The sequence below is a fragment of the Seriola lalandi genome, unplaced genomic scaffold, assembly GCF_002814215.2.
Source record: "Seriola lalandi dorsalis isolate HSWRI2012SDOR001 ecotype SW California unplaced genomic scaffold, Sedor1 jcf7180002054476, whole genome shotgun sequence".
NCBI lineage: Eukaryota > Metazoa > Chordata > Actinopteri > Carangiformes > Carangidae > Seriola > Seriola lalandi.
In genome coordinates this window covers 279,113-298,032 of record NW_019525029.1, presented here as the reverse complement: position 1 = coordinate 298,032, position 18,920 = coordinate 279,113, and the positions used below count along the sequence as shown (strand labels likewise).

The 18,920-nt window shown below is 40.0% G+C and overlaps 2 protein-coding genes across 3 annotated transcripts in view; one reads left to right on the top strand and one right to left on the bottom strand.

The window, feature by feature from the left end:
• The window catches only part of ccn4a (cellular communication network factor 4a), a 12,361-nt gene extending 8,721 nt beyond the window's left edge, over positions 1 to 3,640 (top strand). The window contains exons 4-5 of the mRNA XM_023412072.2: positions 2,514 to 2,707; positions 2,808 to 3,640. Coding sequence (XP_023267840.1) covers positions 2,514 to 2,707; positions 2,808 to 3,107 — 494 coding nt within the window. The 3' untranslated portion in view covers positions 3,108 to 3,640. The remainder of the gene's footprint in view (positions 1 to 2,513; positions 2,708 to 2,807) is intronic.
• Positions 3,641 to 3,642: 2 nt separating this feature from the next.
• Positions 3,643 to 18,374, bottom strand: ndrg1a (N-myc downstream regulated 1a). Of its 2 annotated transcripts, XM_023412070.2 has the most exons (16): positions 18,217 to 18,374; positions 13,176 to 13,250; positions 12,250 to 12,285; positions 9,806 to 9,911; positions 9,363 to 9,483; positions 8,979 to 9,041; positions 8,813 to 8,873; positions 8,040 to 8,126; positions 7,897 to 7,953; positions 7,672 to 7,775; positions 7,425 to 7,481; positions 7,264 to 7,315; positions 6,780 to 6,827; positions 6,294 to 6,329; positions 5,905 to 5,956; positions 3,643 to 5,254 (listed from the first exon to the last, which is right to left on the bottom strand). In XM_023412070.2, exons 2-16 carry the CDS (start codon positions 13,230 to 13,232, stop codon positions 4,995 to 4,997), a joined length of 1,197 nt encoding a protein of 398 aa, XP_023267838.1. In that variant the 5' UTR covers positions 13,233 to 13,250; positions 18,217 to 18,374; the 3' UTR covers positions 3,643 to 4,994. The 2 variants fall into 2 exon arrangements, with proteins under 2 accessions (XP_023267838.1, XP_023267839.1); XM_023412071.2 differs by lacking the exons at positions 12,250 to 12,285; positions 13,176 to 13,250; positions 18,217 to 18,374 and adding an exon at positions 10,351 to 10,487.
• Positions 18,375 to 18,920: the final 546 nt, after the last annotated feature.

The window sequence follows — 18,920 nt, the reverse complement described above, 5'->3', positions numbered from 1 at the left end:
TTTTATGCCATGACATTTTCATGACTTTTTATGCCATGACGTTTTTATGACTTTTTATGCCTTACTATATTATGACGTTTTTATGACGTTTTATGCCATGACGTTTTTATGACGTTTTATGCCATGACATTTTCATGACTTTTTATGCCATGACGTTTTTATGACTTTTTATGCCTTACTACACTATAACGTTTTTATGATTTTTTATGCCTTAGTATACTATAAAGTTTTATTGACTTTGTATACCTTACTATACTATGACATTTTTATGACCTATCATGCCTTACTATACTATCATGTTTTTTTACTCTTTTTGCCTTACTATACTATGACCTTTTTATACCGTACTATACTATGGCGTTTTATTGACTTTGTATACCTTACTATACTATGATGGTTTTTTTAAACTTTTTTTGCCTTACTATACTATGACCTTTTTATACCTTACTATATGAAGTTTCTATGACTTTTTATGCCTTATTATACTACAAAGTTTTTACAATGTTTTTTGCCTTACTATACTATGAAGTTTTTATGTCATTATGAAATTTTTTGCCTTATTATACTATGAAGTTTTTTTTAAACTTTTTTTGCCTTAATAGGCTATGACGTTTTTATGACGTTTTTCACCTTACTATACTATGAAGTTTCTATGACTTTTTATACCTTACTATACTATGACGTTTTTATGACTTTTTATGCCATGACGTTTTTATGACTTTTTATGCCATACTATACTATGACTCTTTTATGACTTTTTATGCCATACAATACTATGACGTTTTCATGACTTTTTATGCCATGACATTTTTATGACTTTTTATGCCATACTATACTATGACGTTTTTATGACTTTTTATGCCATGACGTTTCTGACTTTTTATGCCTCACTATACTATGACGTTTTTATGCCTTACTATACTATGACGTTTTTATGACTTTTTATGCCATGACGTTTTTATGACTTTTTATGCCTTACTATACTATGACGTTTTTATGACATTTTATGCCATGACTTTTTTTTTACTTTTTATGCCATGACGTTTCTATGACTTTTTATGCCTTACTATACTATAACGTTTTTATGATTTTTTATGCCTTACTATACTATGAAGTTTCTATGACTTTTTATGCAGTGGTATACTATGAAGTTTCATTGACTTTGTATACCTTACTATACTATGATGTTTTTTTACTCTTTTTGCCTTACTATACTATGACCTTTTTATACCTTACTATACTATGACGTTTTTTTGACTTTGTATACCTTACTATACTATGATGGTTTTTTTTTACTTTTTTTGCGTTACTATACTATGACCTTTTTATACCTTACTATACTATGAAGTTTCTATGAATTTTTATGCCTTATTATACTACAACGTTTTTACGATGTTTTTTGCCTTATTATACTATGACGTTTTTATGACTTTTTATGCCTTACTATACTATGACGTTTTTATGACTTTTTATGCCTTACTATACTATTACATTTTTATAATGTTTTTTGCATTACTATACTGTGAAGTTTTTTTTTTTTACTCTTTTAGCCTCACTATACTATGAACTTTTTATACCTTACTATACTATGAAGTTTCTATGACTTTTTTTGCCTTACTATACTATTACATTTTTATAATGTTTTTTGCATTACTATACTGTGAAGTTTTTTTTTTACTCTTTTAGCCTCACTATACTATGAACTTTTTATACCTTACTATACTATGAAGTTTCTATGACTTTTTATGCCTTACTATACTTTGACGTTTTTATGATTTTTTATGCCATACTATACTATGATGTTTTTATGATTTTTTATGCCATACTATACTATGACGTTTTTATGGAGTATATATAATACTATTACTTTTTCATACCTTATTATACAGTGACTTTTATATGGGGCAGTATGGTAGTCCAGTTGGTTAGAACTGTGGCATCATAGTCAGAAGGTTGCGGGTTCGAACCGTGCTTCCTCCCACAGTGCAAAAACATGCACATTAAGTTACCTGGCAATTCTAAATGATTTTTCCATGCCTTATTTTACTATGATGTTGTATGCCTTATTATATTATAACGTTTTTACGGCGTTCAATGCCTCACTATACTATGACATTTTAATGACTTTTTATTTCTTATTGTACTATGATGTTTTTATAATGTTTATGCCTTTCTATAACGTATTATGCCTTACTCTAATATGACTTTTCAGTTTAAGATCTTATATGTTAATAAAACGTTTGGTTGATGGCATTAAAAAGCCAAAATCTTTGTTTTGGAGGGGTGGATGTTGTGACCCTACCAACGTTGAGACCAAACCTCTGCCTTTCCATGGTAAAATATTACCAATGTAGGAACAATTGGTTGTTGATGGTTGGAAGGAGAACAGTAGCAGTCAGCCTTCAGGGAATTAAGCTTTAAATCGTAACAAAGTCTTATCAGTGTGTATAACATCAAGCAATCTGCAGCCAGGACATGATCTATTTACTGCTCTTCTTTTTACATTAATTCAGCTTTCCCAGCTGAGACCAGAAGCTGGCACAAGAACTGCATTACCCAGACTACCTCATGGAGCCCCTGTTCAAAGACTTGTGGCCGAGGCCTATCCATGAGGATCTCTAACGCCAATGAGCAATGTGAGCTCATAAAAGAGTCCCGCCTCTGCAACCTGCGGCCCTGTGAGGTCGACATCACCAAACACATTAAGGTAGTGTTTCTATGATGATATCTCTGATATCTAAAGTGGTCAAACAAGGATTGCATATTGACAACTGATGTAACGTCTTTCTCCTCCTTTCCTCCCACAGCCAGGAAAGAAATGTCTGAACATCTACAGGGAAGATCAGCCCTCCAATCTCACAATCTCTGGCTGCACCAGTAAGAAGGAGTACAGGCCAAAATACTGCGGCGTCTGCACAGACGAGCGCTGCTGCATCCCCTACAAGTCCAAGACCATCGACGTTGAGTTCGAGTGTCCTAACGGGACAGGATTCACCTGGAAGATGATGTGGGTCCAAGCGTGTTTCTGCAACCTCAGCTGCAAAAACCCCAACGACATCTTCGCTGAACTGGAGAGTTACTATGGTTACCCAGAAGTCATGAACTAAAGAAGTGACATGTCATCCATGCTCTCTGCCCAGAGGAGCATCTGACGTCTTTTTTTATGCAGTGTTTTATATTTGTAATATGTATGATCATGTACAAGGGATTTTCTTATGGTCTTTTTTCCTATTGGAAAAATCTGTAAATATGAAATATAAATGTGTCTCCAGAATGGATTCATAAAGCATGATGTGCTTTTGAAGAATATTTGAAGAAGTGCTTTGCAAATGAAAATATTCAGCCAGTGTGTGAAATATTGAAGGCTTAATTTATTTATGTCGCTTTTGGCATATGTAATAACATATGTGATGTTCTTGAGCTGCTTCCAAGAACAATCAAACATTGTCTTTAAACTCACAAGGCAAATTAGGTAATAAAGCTGCACTGTAGATATTTTCCTTTATTGTTCATGAAAATTTTTCCATAATAAATGAAAACAAAAGGCAGAGATGAGCTGATATGCCAAAGACAAAGCCTTACTCATAAGACTGTTTTACAAATGTCCACATCGTCAAATAAAAAAAACACAATCAGGGAAGATCTGTTACAGGGTTTTTATTGTCATTTTTTTAATAAATACAAACTGTTATGTCATTTTAATGCTTTTCTACAGCATTAGACGGTTGTGCAACGCATCTTTACAAAGCTGTGTATGTGTTCTACAAAGCAAAATGCTGCTGTAGTGCAAGTAAAATACAGGGAGTAGAAGGTGTCAGGTAAGTTCTATGGCTATCCTCATGTTAACATGTGGACCTACAACTTCACTCACCCAAAAATCCACAACCACATAGGAGCATCACATCTAAAAAGTGAACAATTCCATGGCACATCTTTGTTCCGTTGTGCTTGATTGCATAGAAATCATCATTTAAAAAAAGAGGAAAAAAAACTTTTTTGTCTGAGGCCATGATCCATTAATAAAGCATAAGATGTAAAAGCTTTTGAATTTGTATTTCAGGGTGTATTCTGATTAATGGCAAAGCGTACAATGATCATTTGATTCCAGAAAAGATTCATGACAGATGTGACTTCTAGAAAATCGTTACAACAGATGATGTTTTGAAAAAACTCAAGGATAATGGACATTGGCAAGATGAAACATTATTTGCTGTATATACATGATATATTTGAAGTCTGTCCCTTAATTTTCAAAAGTTACATTTGCAATTTGTGAAGCAAATTGCCATTTGTTTTATTTACCCAAGTGCCTCCCCGTTTTCTCTCCACATCTACAAATCTGCTCCTACGAACAAACGACAACACTTCAGACATGGAAAGTAAAAGAATAAATGATCAAACAATTACAATGAGAAACAGAAAACAGTCATTTACAGTCAGGTATATTTGAGAAAGCTGTCAGTACGGTAAAAATGGATAAAAACAGGATGAAAGGAATGCAGAAATGGAAATTAAAACATTTTTTTTTTTATATATATGTATGAGAGATTATGAGCGATACATGTACAAGCTGGTGTACTCGTAGCCACAGCTTTCTCCGACATTCTCCGCTTCGGTGTTCCCAGATGCTGCGCTGCCCCTAACTACACACTCACCTGGCCAAGGAGCTCAGAAGCATTTGCTGCTCAGATATGTTTGAGTTCCTCAGAATGACAAATCAGGCATACAGTTGACCTTTGACCTCCTACTCAAGAGACATCCTATTTTGAAATTTGGGCATCTCAGCTGCACTGAATACTCTGCAGGTGAGTGTCCATTGTGCGTTTTTACAAATCCAGGTATGCTATCTTATCATGTCCCTCATCTCCACATCAATGTGTATGTGCGTAGGAATGTGTGTGACTGTGTGTCAGTTAGAGGCAGTGCAGCACAGACCGAAGGGAACTTCTTGAGAGGTTTGGGTGTCCAGAAAGTGGGGGTGGGGGTGGGGTCGCTTAACAGGACACTTCAGTGGACTTGGGCACAGCCTGGTCCACGTTGCTGTTGGCTGTGCCGTCCATGGAGCCGCCTGTGTGGGAGCGGCCGCGCTGGTTCTCGACAGTGTGGCTGCGGCTGCGGCTGCCCTCGTTGGTGTGTGAGCGGGAGCGGTTTCCCTCGCTGGTGTGGGAGCGGGAGCGGTTGCCGTCGAAGGAGGTGACGCTGGAGCCGGAGGCGGTGCGGGAGCGGACCAGGCGGGTCATGCTGGCAGATGGCACTGAGGAGAGGAGGAGGATTTAGTAAATGCACTTTATTGACTGAAGCTTGCTCTGGTGCAATTGTGCGGCAATGGTGGAAAGCAGCTGAATAAATTTACTCAAGTTCATGTTACTCTATACCTCTATTTGCTCTACTTACTATATTTAAGATATTAGTTTTTATGTCATATGAATATCACATTAAAATTCTGTTTACACATCAATGACAACAAAAATAATTATCGAATGGTACAATATTATGCAACTTGGCTTTTTAACCTGATACTTCACACTTTAAGTAAATTTTACCGATAAAATTTTTAATCATGATTTTATTCAAAATGTGCAGTTTGCAGTGCAAAACTTTTACTCCGGTGGTAAGAGTAATGAGTACTTCTTCCACTACTGTTCCAAGCACACAGTAAACATCTGCAATCGACCTGCAGCTGAGTTCAAGTTACACCCCGGTGAGAGCATGAGTCATTTATCAGCCAACACCAATGGTTGAAGAGCAGGATGCAAGCTTTTCATCTCACCACAAGGTGGCAGAACTCCTCTTTAGCGTTGTGAACTTAGAGAGTACAAGTTTTTTTTATTTTTTATTATTGATAGTGGCAGAATTGTGCTATCTTAGTTTCACCATAGAAAACTGCATGTCTCGAATACTTACTGTATCCCATGCCCTGAATGAAGTACTTGAAAGCTTCTGTCAGTTTTCCAGGCTGCAGAGAAACAGAACACAAGGGGGAGATAATCAGTCCTCTTGTCATTAATTATCACTCTTGTTTACATAACATAACAGACTCAATCTCTCATCCAACAGCTTAGTTCTAAGGGTCTGAGATATGACAGCTGCTATGAGCAGGTGCTGTGTAGGGTGGTGGATTACAACCTGACAAATGTGGTTCATGTCTGCTACTTGCTAATGCTCTTAGGTGCAACCCTCTTATGCCATCCACCCCTCCACCTGACCCCCTGCACTGATTATCCAGCCTGTTCTTACGGCAGTGACGGTGTCTTGCAGAGCTGTTTCTGTCACACAAACACAGACATACACACCTGGTCAACCTGGGGCATGCCACCGCAGTCAGCCATCTGGAGGGAGGAGGGAAAGCACAGAAGAGGCCATTAACATTTAGCATTTTGGTGCTTGTACATTCACACAGCATTGGATACACGCCATTACCCCCCATTACACTCAGCATTTCCCATTTGAACATGTTGAACACTTTGCCCCTGCTACTTCCAATCAGTGTTCCTCTAGACCTCGAACAGTTAACCCCAGTAAATGGCACCCATTTTAGCTCCAAGAGCCATTTGGTTTCAGTTGCGGATCATAAAAGGCCAACACAAGTAGGTCAGTCGCAGCAGATTGCATTCAGCTGTTCTACTTCTGGTTAATATGTCACCAGGTAAATGCTGAGCCACTGGAATCTTATCAGGCGATGCATTTCCATCAAGGCTATTATAATCTGAGGAGGATATGGGACAGAAGGTGGAGGGGGAGGGGACGCAGCACAGAGAGACAGAAACAAGGCTCTCTACCTTAAGCAGGGTTGTCTTTGTTGGGTCCAGCTTGGTGTTGCACTCAACCTGTGGGTGCACATAAAACAAACATGTCAAGTAAAGTATCTTATATATTGCACATTATAAAAAATGCCAACGCTGAAATAAAAAGTGCATTTTTATTTGAATTTAAAGTTATATGCACTGCCTAGGGATAATAAAGGATTTGTGGCGACTCTCAGGGTTAAAAGCAGTAACAATGAAACAAGTCTTAACTCTCATAGATCAAAACTACCCTGTGTCACTTGACTTTTGTTCCCAGATTTGTTCTCGCCTCATGTAAAACTGATGTCCCCGAGCGTTAAATCTCGCATATCTCTTGGGGCTTTAAGAGGTGACTGAAGTGAACGGAAAACACGTCCAGCACAAGTTAGCTGGGTTATAGTGGTGGGAAGGCTGATCATTAGCATTAGAGCCTTGTTTTAATGGCTGTGTGAACGTCAGTGACCGTGCTTCAACTCACCACAGCCTCCACAGCAGGAGAGCTATCGCCAACCACCAGCAGAGAAGGGCACCTGGATGAGGGGAACACATACGATCAGACATTAAATATCATGACTTACATTGTAATTTAAATAAAATATGCAGCAGGTGATGTTTTCTTGTTGCTTGACAGCAACTTACTTGAGGGTTCTGACATTGCTTCCTGGGACCGGCCTCTCAACCTCCAGATCCCTCCGACTGTAATGAAAGACGTAAAGGATATAACAGAAAAATCTTAATTTTTGTTAATTAAAAGTTAAGATTCTACAACGTGTTGCAGCTTAGGTTGTGCTTTATTTAGTGTATTTCTTGGCCTTGAATTCCTAGTTAGAAATTCTTTCTATCACTGCCAGCAAAGCAACAGGTAGACTAACGCTGATGTGTTTACCTTTCGTAGGACTTGACAAAGAGATGCAGATTAAACTGATTCATGTCGTTCATGACGTGGTGGCGGTATGTCGCAATCAAGTCATGGTTGTTGTGGATCTCCTCCTGTGGTGACCAAAACACAAAATCAGTTTAACTCACTGAGACTCAAAGACCTAGAAAAGCTATTTAACAACAGGGATTTAGGTGAAAATACTTAAAAAACAAAAAGAATTTGAAGGTGTACCTTTCCAAAGAGGTGGGAGATGATCATGTCAGGCATGGCGTGGGTCCAGCCGCTGATCTGAAATTAGACATAAAAATTGTATTTACTTTTATGCAGCATTTATCTTTTTGTCAGCTCTGCAAGTCCAATATTCATTGTGTTACCTTGTGTGCAGCCCAGTCCATCCATCCCTCAGCACACGGGTTGATGTTGATGAGCAACAGGCCCTCTACCATGTTCGGGTAGTCCAGCTAAAACACACACAACCTGAAATTAGTGATGTATTCAGCCTGGTGTAAGAAACAGTGTTGCACTCAGCAAAATATACAAGCTCAAAACTGGGCGCTATCTCTTCTGGCTGTCAGTGTTCTGGGGTATTTTACAATCTTAATGTGTTAGACTCATTAAGTTATTGAGATTGGTCTTTGTTAATTTTTATGGTTTTATGTTGCCATTTATGTTGTTTTTTGGAATTTTTCTTTTTTTTCCTCAATTTTAAAATCACATTTTGTTTAATACTGATTTTGTGGCTTATTTTGTTTGTAACTCAATATTATTGCTGCCTTTCTTTGCCAGGATGCGTCTTTATCTCAAAGATGCTTCCCCTGGTTGAATAAATGTTACATAAAAAATATATATACTGCAATAATTCACACTTATTTTAGTAAAAGAGAAGGCTGCAGCAGGGAGTTTTACGTTGTATCTCTGTCAGCCTTGTGTCAACAGGGTGAGACTTCCTACTGTGCACAGTGTTAGTGTTGAGCTGATCTGGAACATTCCTGAGGCTTTTAAGGCTCAGCAGGCTCAAGCAATAAGCTGTGTTATATTGCCAAAATCAGCAAAAAGGAGAAACACATTAGCTGGCTCTGCTAATCCCAGATTGATTAAAACTCATAATTATTAAGCCTGACTGAGATGTTCACGGGGGGAGACTTACAGCGAATCTGGTCAGAATGTAAGCCCCGGCTCCAATGCCCATTCCAATAACACTCTTCAGCCTGTGTGTGTACACAAAGATACATGGATACTGTTAGAACAACAGGTTAGAAAACATCTCAAATATGAGTGTGAGCGGTCAGTGTGAAAACCGCAGCTCAAGTTACCCAAAGTGCTTCAGCACCAGTGGGAGTGTCTCAGAGAGTTGGTCCATAGAGGGATACTCATATCTGGAAAAACAAAAACCTTTAGTTAACAACTGAATAATAAAAACTATCTAATCACTGCACTATATTGCTCCTTATTCTTGATATCAGCCCATAACAGCCGTCTGTGTTTCACTATCTGTTTTCAGATCATGTTCAGGTAGCGTTAACGTGAGGCAAAGTCCCACCATCAAAGCTGAGATTAGGCTGAACCAGATAAACACCTGTCCCTACAACACACTTTTCAAATTAGGTCGTCTCAGCTACATCCACATTGATCTACCTGTCGAGTCAAAGGTCACAGACTGCTTGACATACATGAGTGCGTTTGTGTGTCTGGCTCACCCAGTGGAAAAGGTGTTAGCTCCCTCGTGCTGTCCGGGGGCATCAACGTGACACACAGAAAAGTGCTGCATGATCTCCGACATGTCCTCATGGTTGAAGAGCGTGTTCCAGCAGGTTTTGTCTGGAAAGAAAAAGTGATACTTGGCTGAGAAGTTGAAACGACCCAAAGTAACCTGAGAGTGAATGTAAGACTTGCAGAGTTTGTTTTTGTATAACATGCAGGTGTTGTTTTTCATCATCTTGCAAAATTTGACACCTTCAAAAAAATCCGTCAATAATCTTGGAGCAGTTTAGATAATGTAATCAAGTGGACTTAATAATATAAAGTTAACTCAGTGGACCTAATCTGATCCCATGTGGTGCAGTAATTCAAAACACCCCAGGCTTTAGGCACAACAACAGATGTTTCACCTAGATAGAGCTGAATCAAGAGCCAAGCTTACGGTTCAGTCCGATGTCATGGAAGGTGAGGATGACAGGTCTGTCTCCCTTGGGAACCCCCTTCATTGTACAGTGGATTCTTCCATGAGGAGTCTCCACATCGTGCTCCTATAGATGCAAAAAACAATAACCAAGCTTTGCATAAAAGGTACTATGTTACATCTGAATAAATTTACCAACACTTTCATCTCAATTAAAAAGCACCTGTTAAAAATAAATTGCATAAAATGAGCAAATTGCATGACCTTCATTCATGCATTTTGCAATAATTCATGTCAAGAAACCCTCATTATTGCCTCATCTAATTATGTTTTTTTTCCATGCCAAGCTAGAAAACTAACAAACCACTGATGAATCTCTGATCCAATCTTTCTAATGAGCCACAAAAGTTGCTTCATACAAAATCTAAAACTATTGTCTATCCAGCACTGACACCGATGCAACAACTCCAACTGCAGAAGCTGCTGTCCAGCAGGCAGCACAATCCAACAAATCCACTGGAAACTACTCAGTGCAAACATTCGAGTGCAGCCTTCAGTGTACTCACGCTGACTTCAATCTCAGCGACAATCATTTCCACATCAGAATCCTCCAGAACCATGTTTGCAGTAGAGGAGTCCAACACGGCTCACTACTGGAAAAAAGTGCAGTCGCAGTGGCTCTCTGAGCTATAGATCCAACAGTTGGTGAGCTCTGAAGTTGTTTAGCCCTGCACTGAGAGCTGTGTTTTATACCCCCGCTGCTTACCAGTTGGCCTAAGCTCCTGGCCTCCCATGGTGCCTTGCAGGCTGGTCAAAACAAGCTAATTCTATCCCTAAATTGGATCAGCCAATGTCAGACAGAGGGCCATCAGCTACTGCGTTGGCATGATGAGTAAGTCAGGGTGTGACCAGTGGGAGAATATGGTGAATGAATGAGCGCGGGGAAGTTGGCAACCATTATTCAGCAATATTTAGGGCAAGCACTTTCAAAATAATGGCTGAGCTGAGTAACATGCAACTTAAATAATACACATTTTAACAGCACTGAACATGAGGGTGAACTGTCTCTCAACGCTAGAGCGCGTTAAACAAAGACTTGAGATGACAGTCTTAAACATTTCCTACAAACACTCCATAAACAGTAAATGACTGACTGAATATCCAGTATGACCTAATAGGCCTATATAACCTGAAGCAATAAATAGAATAAAATGTGTTTCAGTATAAAAGCTTAAGCTGCAGTTTCCAGTGGTGACCTGACCTGTACTGTAGATGTAGGAGACTGTACAAGATGACCTGGTGGGTGGTTTGAAAACCAGTTTAGGCTGCATAGGATCTGCTCTAGAGGAACATCCAAGGAGGCGTAATAACCTATTTACTGGACGTAACGTACATGTAAACATCAAAGGATTCGCCACACCGCGCTCCGCCCACTCAACACACTCAAGCACGTAGGCTACACTGACGAGATAATCCTGCAAGGCAATACGTATGTGTGTGTGTGTTTGTGCGTGCATGCATATGTACCACAACTGAAACTCATTATGAGCAAGACGATGGATTTCTGTGCCTGTGTTTGTGCATATGCATTTAAAATCAATAATCAGGAGTAAATCCCTAATATCAACACCCTCATCTAATCCAGTGTCACTGATTGTTGGAAGCTCAGGCGCAAGAGATATCAAAGACTTGCCCTGAATACTTCAGGTCATCGGTGTAACACCAAGTAAGTCAGAAGAGCTTTAAAGGCAAATTAGTGTTGGGAATGACAAAGCTTGGGGAAAGATCATTGTCCACTGATTGCCGGACCAGGAGACCCATTACCTCACGGACGCTGAAATCACAGACTGGAACAATTATGTTTGAGGTGATGGTCAATACATTTTCAAGGAAGGGAGAATATGTACAACATACTGAGCCCGCACCTTCAAGCTCAACCACTTCTTTCACTTGAAAACCAGGTGGTTTCAGTTTTCCCACCAAATGCTTTCTGACCGCGAGGGTCTGACTCAGGAGTGCTCTCCAAGGTGCTGAGAGGCCCCCAGACTCAGCAGCACCCACACACTAACCTAAAATGTGTGCGAGTGAGAGTGTGCTAGAGTGGAAAGTGAATGGTTTGATGCACTGTGGCTGTGTTATCTTACAAATCCAGTTCAAAGTGTGTTTCATCACTTTCAGTAGCTGACTGAATTAGCAGAGGCCCAATCAGATTTTAGTCCTAATAAAATCACAGCGGATGAAAAGTCATCACCGAGATGGATGAGCCACTGCAACCAGTATTTCTTTTTATCAGCCACTAGATGGTACTAGACAAGTTAGAATAATAAAACATAGAATAAAACCATCTGTTTACACAACTGATAATTGGGATCACCGTTCAGTCCAAGCTTCAACTAATAAATCCAGGTTTACAGCTGGTAGGAATAGTAAATATAGGATCTACTTTCATGTGTGTGCAAACATACCTTGATAACAAGCTGCTGTACAGCCTCTCTCAGGCCCTGCAAGGAAAGAACAGAGTCATGAAAATATAAAACTAATGCAATTACAGTCTAACAAGCTATAATCTAATATCCTGAGGGCGTCACCCTGTCACTGCACGTATTTTCATGTCGAAATGAGCACTGCCGCACGAGGCACTAGGTGTCATTTCAACTGCACAAATCTGTACAGTACTTGTGGAGAAATGATCAATGATTGAACAGTAATCTTTGTTCAGAGAGGTCAGCGCTGGGACAAAGTTCAGCAGACTTTATTGACAAACTTGGGGTGAACAGTAAAGTCCACTCACCGAGGAAAATGAAGCTATGATTGTGGACATGAATGAGGGACTCTTTTTTCGCCACCTCTTCTTAGATAATGTTTTCAATCCTGTTCATTTATTCATTAATACTTATTATTACAGATGAGTTGTTGCTGGTGCAGATCGAGTAAGTTGTTATTGTGAGATATACATTATGTTTATCATGTTTTATGCTTCATTGAATAAAAAAAAAACATTGTTATCATCATTTTCAATCACTGTATGTGTATTGATGTAGATGGAGATTATATTCTTTTATGGAAGAAACTGATGAAGAGGACTGTGCAGCCTCAGTGAAGGTATGTGATCTGTTTTATACTATAACAATAACTGATCATATATCCTTTATCTTACTTTTTTGACTGAGCAGTGTCACATAGTTTTGCCTGGGATTTATAGTAAGTAATAATCATTCATCATTTTAATGTTCTTCTTGGTTAGCATCTGTCTTTATTCAAAATACACTGTAATTCTGAATAAACCACAAATCTATAAATAAACCATACAACCAATTTGAGCATGCTAAAACACATTTCTACAAGAACTATTTATAACTTGATTTGATTTGGCTCTGTGCGGAACACATACCGGCAGTTCCCTGTCAACCAGCAGGGGTTTGGACTCAACAACCTGGATCTCATCCATTTCAAAGAGCTGCAGAGCCTGGAGGGTCAGAAAAGACAGTTTAGTCAGTGAGCGAGTGGTTCAATCTGTGTTTCTGAGGTTTCCAGCCTCTCAAATATAATTTGTTTGATGTCATGGAAAAAAAAAAGATGTATGTTTAATAAAAAGATGTATGTGTTCTTATCATCTCCACCCTGGGTCTCAAACCTCTATAAAAAAGGCGCTGGTTATAGCTGGCTGACCCGCAGACAATAAACTGACAGATTGCTTGAACTTTGGGGTGGGTGTGTCTATTAGCTTTGAATTACTTGACAAAGTGCAGTGACTATTCTTGACCTGAATCCACTCACGTACGCACAGGTGCAAACACAGGAACATGCAGAGACTGGCAGTGCGGTATACACAGTAACATGCGGACAACAGAGCGGCCACACCCGGGAACTGCTCACTGTTCTCACACACAAACCTGACGGACGGAGTACACAGGCAGGAAGACTGACAGCTGACAGACAAGACAATGGTCTAGTGGAGGGGGAAAAGATGAAATGTGATTTCTCTCTCTCACACACCCCACTGAAACGGGTCAAAAAATGCTAATCTGCAGCCAAAATCTGCCGAAAACTGAAGCAGCTGTCCCCCTTCCCAGATAATAGTTTCAAGATTGGGAACATATTTCAAAAATGAACACAATAAGGCTCTGTTGATGAGAGACATTCAGGGGAAGGAATGAAGAAGAGAGGGACAGACGGAGAGAAAGAGACTGAGAAAGGCAGGGAGAAAAAAAGAGAGAAAAGAAGGGGGGGGCATGTAAAGAGAAGACAGGCTGTGTGGACCATGAAGCTGTGTTGGAGGAGAGCAGGCGGGCTGCAGCTCTGCATGCAAATCAAATTAGCCAGTTAAGAGAGCTCTTTGTCCACTGGCCCCGGTGGCTCCTGAGAGCCAGGGGCCTGCCCTCCTCCCCTGCTAAAGGCGGCCTTCACTGACCCAAACACATACAGGAAGCAACGGACACCCTGGTTCCCATCAACACATCCCAGCCTCTTTTCAGCTCTCGGCTGGCTTTCTAGCTCTTTGCCTTCTGACACTTCTCTCTGTTTGTCTTGGTTTCTGCTCGGTTGCAGTCGCTATGTTTGCTCTTTTCCAGGCTCCCTCCATCTGTCCTGTGCTCTCCCTCGCTCTTGTTTGTCTTTGTATACAGGCATGGCAGAAAATTCATCAACATCAACCAACAGGGCTGCACTGAGGCTGTAAGGGCAAGATGGTCTTTTAGAGGAAATGAGTCATTACATTTCAAATGTGGAGATGACGGTGGTCCGGCAGAATACGCCCTGCACACACACACGCACGCACGCGCACACACACACACACACACACACACACACACACACACACACGCATATATGTACACACAGGCTCCTCTGACTTGGACAAGAGAGACCGGAGCCAGCTGGATCTCACAATACCACAGAGGAAGAGGAGTATCAAACAACAGGTTCATTTTTCTGCTGAGGCCTTCCAAAACATGGCCGCCATCACACTGCGGGAGCTTTGTTGGAGAGGACAAGAGATCAGCCCCCGTCGAGATTCCATAGCCATGTGTGAGAAGGCATGTTTGTGATCATCGGGGTGTTGAAAAATGAAACAACTGGAGCTGTTTCAGCTTCTCAAATGTGAAAAATTAGTTCACGAGTCAACACGGGGGGGAATCCTCTAAGCCTATTTTCAAGCTTATTTGTAAACACAGCTACGTACAACCAGAGCAGTGAGCTCATTAAGAAAAAAAAACAGAGTGCAGACTTCCTCTGCAGTTGGCCACCATCAGCACCTGTTAGCAGGCTGGCAGCAGGCAGAGAGAGTCTGGCTGGACAGCCGGCTGAAACAAGTAGGTCACCTGCTGTTTACACCAGCAGTGCGCCTCTGACTGCTCGCCATGCTGAGCTAATGTTTCACCTGGCCAAGAGAAGAGCGAGGGAGGGAGCTGTTTTAGTTTTACCCCACTGCATCCTGATGCCAAGCAGCGCGATATGAGAGCTGCCGCCTTGACATCTCTTATGCAACGAATCGTCACGTTAATTCATAGTATATCATATCAAATGAATCTCATGGAAAAAGAGATAAATATTACAATGAAATCTACAAAGCATGAAAAAGGTTTTGGAGCCATGCAGATGTATGTTGTTTTTCAGATTTTCAGCTGCTTAATACTGAAACAGTAAATTGGAAGTGTTATTAAGTATTAAAGTGGAAGTAAGTGTTTCTGCAGTGCATCTTTTTCTCACAGGGATTTTATGTTGCTGCTGCAGCAGGGGGCTTTCTTTAAACTGGCTTCACTCCAAACTGGCTCGGTGTCGTTGGCAACAGTCGCATATTGTCTCTAACCAAGTCAAACCAGTTCTTAAATGCATATTCCCCATTGAAAGTTGTTTTTGTTTTTTTTTTTCAATGTCAGGCCGTAGGGAAGAAAGAAAACTATTCACTAAAGCAGATTTGGCCTGGCAGAAGTGCAACTGTGTTATGCAATCGTGGACAGGAAAGAGTGGGAGGATATAGGCTCAAGATGATCTCAAATGTGTAGTCCAGAATCAGCTGCAGAACACACAACACAAATACTGTAGCATCTGGTGAAATGCTGGCTGGTACACTTTCAGTATTTCTGAAACAAGATTTGGAGATTGATCATAAACTAGCATGGAAACAACATATTGGTTATCTTAAAAAAAAACTTAAATGTCAGAAGCAATCCTGTATAAAGGCTTGTACATGAGTTACTGCTCACTTATACTTCCTTGCAGAACTTATTGTGTGGAATTGTGGGGGTCCACCTTTAAAATGAGTATAAATTCAACAGTCTTACTACAAAAACTATGATCACACTAATGCATTGTTTCTAAAATCTCATGCAATGAAATTTAGTGATTTGGTAAAATGCAAATAATTCTCAGAGCGAAATCAAAGTCATTTCCAGACTGTCAAAAGTGTTTTTCAAAAGCACAAATGGTATTTGAGAGTTATTTGTAAATTTACATTACAAAAAAAAAGAAGAGGTTTTACGTATTTTTGCTGTTGGGGTTAAATTATGGGACAATGCCAATATAATATATTTATAATATATTTTCTCAAAAGAATGGCCTACAAATATATGTTTAAAGGTGATGTTGTTTATATATGTTTATATTGTTTATACTTGTTGTATTATGTGTGATGACAATAAAATACACACAAACTAACTAACTAACTAACTAACTAACTAAATAGTCCATGACAGCATACACTGTGATGTAATGAAACCTCTACATGACTTTATTATTCTGCTCTTCTCATCCAGTTGGTAATCCGCTACTTTTTCAAGTTTTGACTGTAATCGTGATTCTTATGATTAGGTTTTATGCGCTGATTCCTGAAAAGCAGATTTTTTTGAAACTCCAATGTTTTCACTCAACAGTGAGATAATGTGGTTTGAGCTTTAGCGGAAAACAACAACAACAACAACAACAACAACAACAACAACACTGTTGCGGGCCTACATAACACATTAGTGCTTGTCTTTCACAGTAAATCCACAGATGTGACACACTGCTTAAAGCCAGAACATCTAAGTTACAAAACAGCATGAGCTCAAAGTCTCTCTCTGTTCTCTGAGGGAGAGAGAAACATATGTACTGATTAGATTTGGACAGCGAGTCTCAATTTTCGGAGGCCAGAATCAAGGCCATGCCGTCCTTCCGCCATTGCCATCATATAGTTTTAAATCCAAGAGCCCACAGCATCCATCTGCAGAAACAATGATTGCTTCCCTAATCTTTGGGAACTCGCTTAATCTGTCAAATCCCTGGTTCTGAAATATCAGCGCAGCAACAGCAGCAGCAGCAGCAGGCCTACTGGACTAAGCTGTCACAGACCTACATTTTCAGATTGTAAAGATATCAAAATGTGGGTGCCTCCATTGCTACAGTAAGTTGGTGAGTGGGGGGTGGTTCAGGGGATCACCAGCAGTTTTCTATGAGCAGCAACAACACTTTTAGCATCATCAGTGGTTCAAGCAGCAGCTGCTGCTGTTTATTATGAGAAGTATTCTCCTGTATCCCCACCAAACCTCCTGTGTACTTCAGAGATCAGGGTCATGATCTTTTAGATGGGGCTTTATATCTTGACATAAGAATTAACTGGAAAACTAAACACAGCTACAAAACAGGTCGGGGCACACTCTTGTTTTGATAGAAGGGTATGTTCTACGTTTTGGCAGACTGCCCTTAAAGCCTTAAGTTAGTAGACAAATGTTTTCATTTTTTGATCAAGCCAGTTGGGAGCAAGATCCCCTGCTCCCCACACAGCTCCACCCATCTGCATGTTTTTGTTTGTTTTCTTTATATTAAGTCTAGAGAGCAAAGAGGATGTTTTACAGTTATTGTTACAATAATATTTGCAACATGCCAAATAAAGGCTTCCTGCTCCTGTGCGCGTGCCAGCTTCCAGGGTCACGTGTGAAAAGCGTGTTGATCTATGATCAAGTTCAACTACTTGTTTACATGTTACACATGCTACACATACCGTAGGAGTGTCCTGCCTTACTATTAAAATGTATTTCTGACATTTTCAAAAATGTTTAAAAACTTACAAAAAGCCTTCCCACAATGCATTTGTACATGTAATAACACGTATTTACTATGTACTCAAAATATAACAATAATTAATAATAAGTTTTTCAGAAATCTACACACAATCATGAAATCCATGTGAAATGTTTTGCTCTGTGCGTCAGCCTGTCTGTTCTTTGTGGTGGAATAAATTTGGCGCACTTCTCAGAGATTACACTTTCTTTACTTGAGAACTGAAACAGAATTCTTGCGTGTTGTACAAATCTGTATATCAGCGGAGTTACACTGCGCCAAACAGGACTAACAACGTGCTCAGACATGCTGCGGAGTCACTGGGAAGTTAGCGCCCATTTCCTTATAAAATAATGAAAAGCACTAAGATAACTGGATGAGTTGGAGCAGAAACCTACCTGTGGATTTCACTTCTGATTGTCCTGAGATGAGCACTCCCCAAAAAATGTCCACAAAAAACTTTTTTTCTCTCTCCTTTCAAAGAGCGCAAATTGCTGCAGTAACAGAAGCGTTGCTTTGTTTATAACGTGAAGCACAAGGCGGATGTATGAGGGAATTTTATAAAGCCTTGGGGGTGTGCAGCCCGGCCCACTTTCCCCGCTGCTCTCTCTATTGGGTAGCGGCAGCTGTGGGATTGATAAGGCAGCCTGACCCTTTCCAGCGGTTGCATGATGGGGAAGCTGGTGACAGTGACTCATGAGACAACTCCCCTGTTGAGTTTACACCCCCCCCCACACACACACACATACATACACACACACACACACACACACACACACACACACACGATATATCACCAATACTCTCCCAGGATTACCAAACCGCCTGTGATAAAGCAGTTACGGATTTATCTTCCATGTTTTTTTTAATCTCCTGTAATATTCTTTTTCTTTTTTCTTTTAATTTTTTTAACACTTTTTCTTTGCAGATTCTTTTTCATGTAGATGCTGACAAAAAGAAAAGATTTAGCAGGATGTGAGCTGTATCTAATTTCATGACACTTTAACACCCCCTTTGTGTCGACTGCCACTGTGCCCTCATAGCACCCTCTCATTTGACACATTTGATAGCTGACTGTGATGTTAGGTGGTAATTACTTTGA

Excerpts from the sequence above, each read along its gene's own strand:
- ndrg1a (XM_023412070.2), bottom strand. The coding sequence starts at position 13,232 with ATGGATGAGATCCAGGTTGTTGAGTCCAAACCCCTGCTGGTTGACAGG. Across the intron at positions 9,042-9,362 it reads GCTAACACCTTTTCCACTGG|ATATGAGTATCCCTCTATGG; the intron begins GTGAGCCAGACA and ends TTGTTTTTCCAG. Across the intron at positions 7,482-7,671 it reads TTTGTCAAGTCCTACGAAAG|TCGGAGGGATCTGGAGGTTG; the intron begins GTAAACACATCA and ends CTTTCATTACAG.